The 6000-nt window shown below is 68.5% G+C and overlaps 1 protein-coding gene across 1 annotated transcript; it reads right to left on the bottom strand.

Annotated features, from left to right (window-relative positions):
- Positions 1-858: 858 nt before the first annotated feature.
- Positions 859-5121, bottom strand: CDK5RAP3 (CDK5 regulatory subunit associated protein 3). The gene is made up of 14 exons (XM_037411483.1): positions 5076-5121; positions 4901-4958; positions 4339-4470; positions 4001-4101; positions 3870-3918; positions 3448-3626; positions 3020-3156; positions 2696-2840; positions 2449-2565; positions 2280-2355; positions 1904-1992; positions 1510-1715; positions 1178-1349; positions 859-1080 (listed from the first exon to the last, which is right to left on the bottom strand). Exons 1-14 carry the CDS (start codon positions 5079-5081, stop codon positions 1015-1017), a joined length of 1533 nt encoding a protein of 510 aa, XP_037267380.1. The 5' UTR covers positions 5082-5121; the 3' UTR covers positions 859-1014.
- Positions 5122-6000: the final 879 nt, after the last annotated feature.

Genomic DNA, 6000 nt, shown 5'->3' with positions numbered 1-6000 from the left:
AGCGCAATGGGGCAGGAGCACCCCCAGCCCCACGCCTAGATGCCTGTGCCCCACGCCCACCCCCGTTGGGGACAGAGCCTCAGGGCTGCCCCCAACCCCCTCCCCAGCCCCAATGGGACCCACTGGGGGACCCTCCTGCCCCCGCAGCGCACCCAGCCCTCGCGGGGTGGGGGTGGGGGGGTGGGGGGGGTGGGGGGCAGACCCACAGCAGCGCCAGCCCAACGAGCAACTGCAAGGTGGCAGGGGGTGGGACAAGAGGCACAGGGACCAATGGCTTAACAGGGGGTGTGGCCAATGCATGACGTACAAAGGGTGTGGCAGGCCCCTCCCAAGAGATGCAGGGAGGCCCATCATGCCCACCCCAGTATATCCCAGTACAGCCCAGTATGGCTCTGCCCTGCCGCTGGCTGATGGGAAGGGATGGGGGCGGCGGGGCCTGGGGGCGGGGGGTGATTAATGGGGGCCATCGCTCACTGTCCGGCGGGGGCGGGGGGCCCCCCCGCGCGGCGATAACGAGCGGCAGGAATAATGAGCGGTGTCACTCCACTTTTCATCGTGATGGAAAGTCATTACAGGCGTCACCGGCGGCGACAACCAGCCATGAATCAACTGCTCTGCTATGAAATTAAAATCGAATCGCCCACCCCCCCGCGACCCCCCACCCCCCCACCCCCCCCAGCAAGGGCTGTCAGCCCCGGGGGGCGGCTCTACCCAGGGGCAGGGAGAGCCCCCCCACAAGGGCCACCCCAAGGACAAGGTGCTCCCGTGTCCCTGGGGCCACCCCAGGGCCCACACCGTGGGGATCAACCCCGAGCTGGGGATTTAGGGGCTCCCCCCCCCAAAAAAAAAAGTCCAGACTGATGGGTGGGAGAAGGGTTTTGGCTTTATTCAGCAACATCCACCCCACAGAGACCCCGTGGCCACATTACCAGCACCTCAGGGCTGTGAATTGGGGGGGTCTGGGCAGCAGGACCCCACCCTGCCCCTCTTGGTGGGTGCTGGGCTTGGGGGAGCTCACAGAGAGACCCCCATCAGGTTCACCGGCCGCCCGCTGTAGCGCTTGGAGATGTCTGCTTCGATCTGCAAGACAGAACCCGGGGGGTCAGGGGGGGCGCGGGGAGGAAGGGGGAGGGGGGGGGCCTGCAGCATCCCGGTGGGGTCCAGCTCCCTCCCTCACCAGCTTCTGCAGCTCCTTGGTCTTCTCCAGCAGACGGTCGAGCTGGGGCTCCAGGGCACCCTGCTCCGCCAGGGCCTCCCGCTGCTTCTGCCTCATGGCCGCCGCCTTGGCCAGCAGCAGCTCCGCCTGCCTCAGCCTCCGCCGCAGCAGCTCGCTCACACGGTCCACGTACCTGCACGGGGAGCGCCAGGACCCCCGTCACCCCCACGGCCACCCCCACCCCAGGACACCTCCACCTCCTGCTCCGCGTGCCCGCAGAGCCCCAGGGTCTCCCCCCCCCCCCCGCCCCCAGCCCAGCCCTGACCCCCAGGTTTTTCTGCCCCCCTGAGGACCTGGGGGAGGCGAGGATGATGAAGAGGTGCTGCATGCTGCGGGTGCAGAGCTGGCCCAGCAGGGCCCGCGTGGTGGCCAGCAGGGAGCCCACACGGGCGCTGCTCTGGCCCTGCAGCACGGCGGGGGCCAGCTGGAACTGGCTCATGGAGACGATGTCAGCCTCCTCCTCCATCTCCACCAGGCGCTGGGACAGGAACAGCTCCAGCTGCGGGGACAGGGCAGGGGACACGCTGGTGCTGCCAGCCCTGCTGCGGTGGGGCTGCCCCTGCCCCGGCTCCAGCTGTGTGGTACCCACCTCCGTCCGCTCCTCGTGCCCACCCCTCCGTCCGCTCCTCGTGCCCACCCCTCCGTCCGCTCCTCGTGCCCACCCCTCCGTCCGCTCCTCGTGCCCACCTCCATCAGCTCATCGATGAACTGGCTCCGGGTCTCGGTGTTTTCCAGGAGTGTCAGCGCGTCAGAGCCGCAGGCAACCCCCTCAGGCACTGGGGGATGAGCGGGGCAGGGACCTCCATTGGCTCAGACACCAGGGTCACGCCCCCCACCCCGATTTGTCCCGTACAGGATGCTCAGCATCACCCCATAGCACTGTTTAGTGGGGTGAAGGGCCCTGCTCCAGCCCACCCAGCACCCAACAGCGCCTGCCCAGCAATGCGCTGCCTTCTGCTCTGTCCCCTTTGTGCACAGCCAGGGTGCCCAGGGTCACTGCAGGCAGGGTGGGTGCTCCCTGCCACCCATCAGGACCCCCATGTCCCTCTGCAGCCACGCTCACCCTCAGTGCCAGCCTCCATCACCGTGATCTGCACCTCCTGGCTTTCACCACCTCCCCAGTCAATGCCATCATCCTGCTGCAGGAGAAAGGGCACCCTGTGAGACACAGGTGCCCGAGAACCCCCCAGGTCCCCAGCCCGGCCAGGACAGCACAGCCAGGGGTCACCTACCTGGGGACCGGGCTCCAGTGTGATCCCCCAGTCGATCTCTTCACCCTGGGCTCCCCCATTGGCAGCAGCACCCTCATCCGCCCTGGTGGGCTCCAGCATGAAGTCTCCCCAGTCGATCTGTGAGGAGCAGGACAACAGACCCCCCTGAAATCCCCGGGGGCAAGCAGACGAGCCCTAAAGGACACGCAGCAGAGCCGGCAGGGCTCTCCCCAGCACCACAGCTCAGCACCCGCTGCCTCGGACATACCGTGTCCTCCTTTGGCTGCTCCGGCACCTCTTCCACCTCCGGCCGCTCCACCCGCAGGGGCTGGAGCCCCGTCCTCCACTCGTAGACGGTCGTGTTGCCTCTCCTCCCCACATGCCGCAGCAGGGGCACCACCACCTCTGTGGAGCTGGCAGCCACCACGGAGACATCGGTGCCAGGGACAGGATGGGGACACCCCAGCACCCCCAACCCCACCAGGGTCCCCGTGGGAGAGCCCAGCCTGGGCGCAGCCACCACGCCAACCCACTGTCCCCACACGTGGGGGCAGGAGATGGGTGGGTCTGTCCCCATTGCCCCCAAACCCACCTCTCACACACAAACTCCACGCAGGCCTGGTACAGCTCGATGGCCTCGGAGAGCGTGCTGGCTCCTGCCCCGATCTCAGACAGCAGCGATGGCAGGTCCTTCACCAAGGCCAGCAGCTCCTGGCGCACGTTGTCACCCTGGGGACAAAGCAGGGATGTGTCAGGGAGGGGAGACAGGCAGCCAAAGCACCCCCGGGCGGCTTCACCCTCTGCTTGCAGAGCTAGATGTGGGCAGGATGGGGACGGGAGGCCGTGGGGTCACCCTACGGCCCCGAGCTCGTCCCGTAGGTAAGGTGGCACATCGAGGACGTCCTCTGGGACCACACCTGAGCCCTGCTGAGGCCAGATGTTGGTGGCTGGAGGCTGCTTTGGGGAGGGAGGTGGCACAGCAGGACCCCCTCCGCCACGGGGCCGGCCGCAGGGACTCACGGTGATACCGTACTGCTTGCAGGCGGCGAAGAACCGCTCCCGCAGCTCAGCCGCCCCCAGCTGACACTCCTCCTCACGGCGGGCGAAGTCCTGCTGGGCCTGCTGGCACCGGCTGATCTGCTTCCTCAGCGAGGGGATCTCGTAGCTGATGCTGCGCACCAGGAGGCTGGCGAGCTCGGCTGCAGGGGGGGTAAGGAGGGGTGTTGAGAGGCCCTCAGGGTGCCCCCCCGTCACCTCAGCGGCTTTCCCAGCTGGGCAGCAGAGCCAGCTCAGGGCCCTCAGCCCAGTGGGACTTGGCAGCCCATCCCATCCTGCCCCTTTCCCAGCTCACCCCACCCTCATCCAAGTTTGGAGATGGAAGGCCACCCACTGCCACCCCCCAGGGGCTCTCCGGAGCCTGCCCACAGCCAGAGCTGCCTTACCCAGGTAGGTGTTCTCCTTCTCGTAGAGGGACACGATCTCCTGCCAGTCCTAGGGAGAAGGAAGCTGAGGGGAGGGGGGGCTGCGAACACGCCAGCCGCTGTCGGCCACACACCCCCAGCCCCACGCTCACCTTCATGCGCTGGGATGAGTAGCGTCCAAAGAGGTTCTTGGTGGAAGCCTCAGTACCCTTGAGGATCTCCACGATCCTCAGGCAGTGGAAGTAGTGCAGGGCTGTGTTGCAGGGAGGGATGCAGTCACCGGGATGTCTGCCGGGTGCCACCCCCTCCCCCAGCACAGCCCAGGGAGCGCAGGTCTCAGCGCGGGCCACACCACAGACCCCCCGTCTCCCCCTTGGCTGGGGGGAGGCTGCTGTAAGCAAACCCTTGGGAAGAGGCTCCCGGTGGGACACCCACCCCGGCTGCCCATGTCCCAGCTCTGCCAGGCACCCTGACCCCCAGCTCTACTCACAGCCCCCCGCCAGCAGCTGCTTTATCTCCTCGTTCTCCGGCATGTCCTGCATGGCTGCGTTGATCTTCTCGCGGACGGCCAGCACCCGGCTCTGCCATTTCAGGTTACAGTGTCTCCTGTCCACCAGCCAGTCTGCCAGGTGGGGGAGATGGGGACAGGGGGTCAGCTGGGAGAGGGAGCCTGGGGGGCTCACAACAGGGGGTCACCCCCTGGCTGCCCTGTGATGCCAGATGGAGGCCGAGGCCCTGGCAGACCCCTCCCCACCAAGCAGGGCCTGGACCAAATGCTGGGGTAAAGTCCCAGCTCCGTCCCCGGGTGTGGGAAGGGCTGGATGGAAAAGGGGGGACGGGGGGGTCACCCTGCTGCTGCCCCGGCTGGGACAACCCAACAGGACACGGAGGTGGGGCGCTGGGGCCACCAGCTGTCCTGCGGCAGGGTGACAGCCCCTCCCGGGGAGGAAGGACACGAGTGACCGGTGCCACCAGGCTCCCGCCCGCCGGAGAGTCCCCCGAAACCCCCTGGGGGGCTCGGGCACGGGGGGGCCGGGCCAGGGGTGCCGTACCCAGGAGCTTGCCGGTCTGGATGTCGATGGGCACGTTCTGGTAGTCCTGGGGAGGGACCTGCGGGGGCGAGGGGCGTCGGGGCCTGGCGGAGCCCGGCCGGGGCCCCCCCTGCTCCAGCGCTCGGGCCCGGCCTGTCCCCGCGGCCTGGGCCGTGGCCCCGGCCCGGCCCCCCACCTGCATGCCGCCCGCCGCCCGCCGCCACGGCGCCGCTTCCGCTTTCCCCCGCCTCTCCCCGCGCTGCCCCCGCCCAGCCAATCCCCGGGCACGGCCTCCCACCTTAACCAATCAAAACGCGAGTAGGCCAAAAGGTCCCGCCCCCGCGACCAATCAGATAGAAGAGGCAGGGCGACTGCGCCACGTGCCACCGTTCCGGTTGGCTGAGAGGGGGCGGGGGGCGGAGACACCGCCGGCCAATCGGAACGGACCGAGGGAGGGACCAGGAGACGCACGCGCAGTGCAGCGGATCCCCGGGGCGGATCCCTCGGGAGCCCCAGGGCAGATCCGAAGTCCACGGGCATCGTGGATGCCCCAACACGGGACCGGGATCCCACGGGGCTCCCTAGCCGCCCCGGGGGGGATCCCATGTCCCTCAGGGATCCCTGGGAGGCCCCCAAGCAGATCCCAGATCTCTCAGGGATCCCCAGCTGCCCCCAGAGCAGATCCCAGATCCCTCAGGAACCGCTGGGTACCCCAGCACAAAGCCAGGACCCCCCTGGTATCCCCACCCTCTGCAGAGGGGATCCCGGCTCCTTCAGGGATCCCCAGCTGCCCCCAGAGCAGATCCCAGATCCCTCGGGGACAGCTGGGTGCCCCAACACGGAACCAGGATCCCCCTGTGACCCCCAGCTGCCCCAGCGAGGATTCGAGATCTGTCGGGGGCTGCTGGGTGCCCAAGCACGGAGCCAGGCCCCCCCCTGGGATCCCCACCCACTGCAGAGAGGATCTCGGGGAGCCCATGGGGAGCCCAGAACAGATCCCAGATCCTTCGGGGACCCACCGCGGGAGAGCCGCTGGTTCCGTCACCCCAGGGGCCATCGTGGCGGGGGGGGTGGGACACCCCTGGGTGCCACCCAGTGTGTCACCGGGGGGCGCGTGTCCC

This window comes from Falco rusticolus, chromosome 18 (assembly GCF_015220075.1).
Source record: "Falco rusticolus isolate bFalRus1 chromosome 18, bFalRus1.pri, whole genome shotgun sequence".
Classification (NCBI taxonomy): Eukaryota; Metazoa; Chordata; class Aves; order Falconiformes; family Falconidae; genus Falco; species Falco rusticolus.
This window is presented reverse-complemented; position numbering and strand designations above follow the sequence as displayed.

Coding starts and splice junctions, on each gene's coding strand:
- CDK5RAP3 (XM_037411483.1), bottom strand. Junction 4,102..4,338: donor GCAGCTGCTGGCGGGGGGCT/GTGAGTAGAGCT, acceptor CCTGCAACACAG/CCCTGCACTACTTCCACTGC. Junction 2,841..3,019: donor GTGGAGTTTGTGTGTGAGAG/GTGGGTTTGGGG, acceptor GGTGGCTGCCAG/CTCCACAGAGGTGGTGGTGC.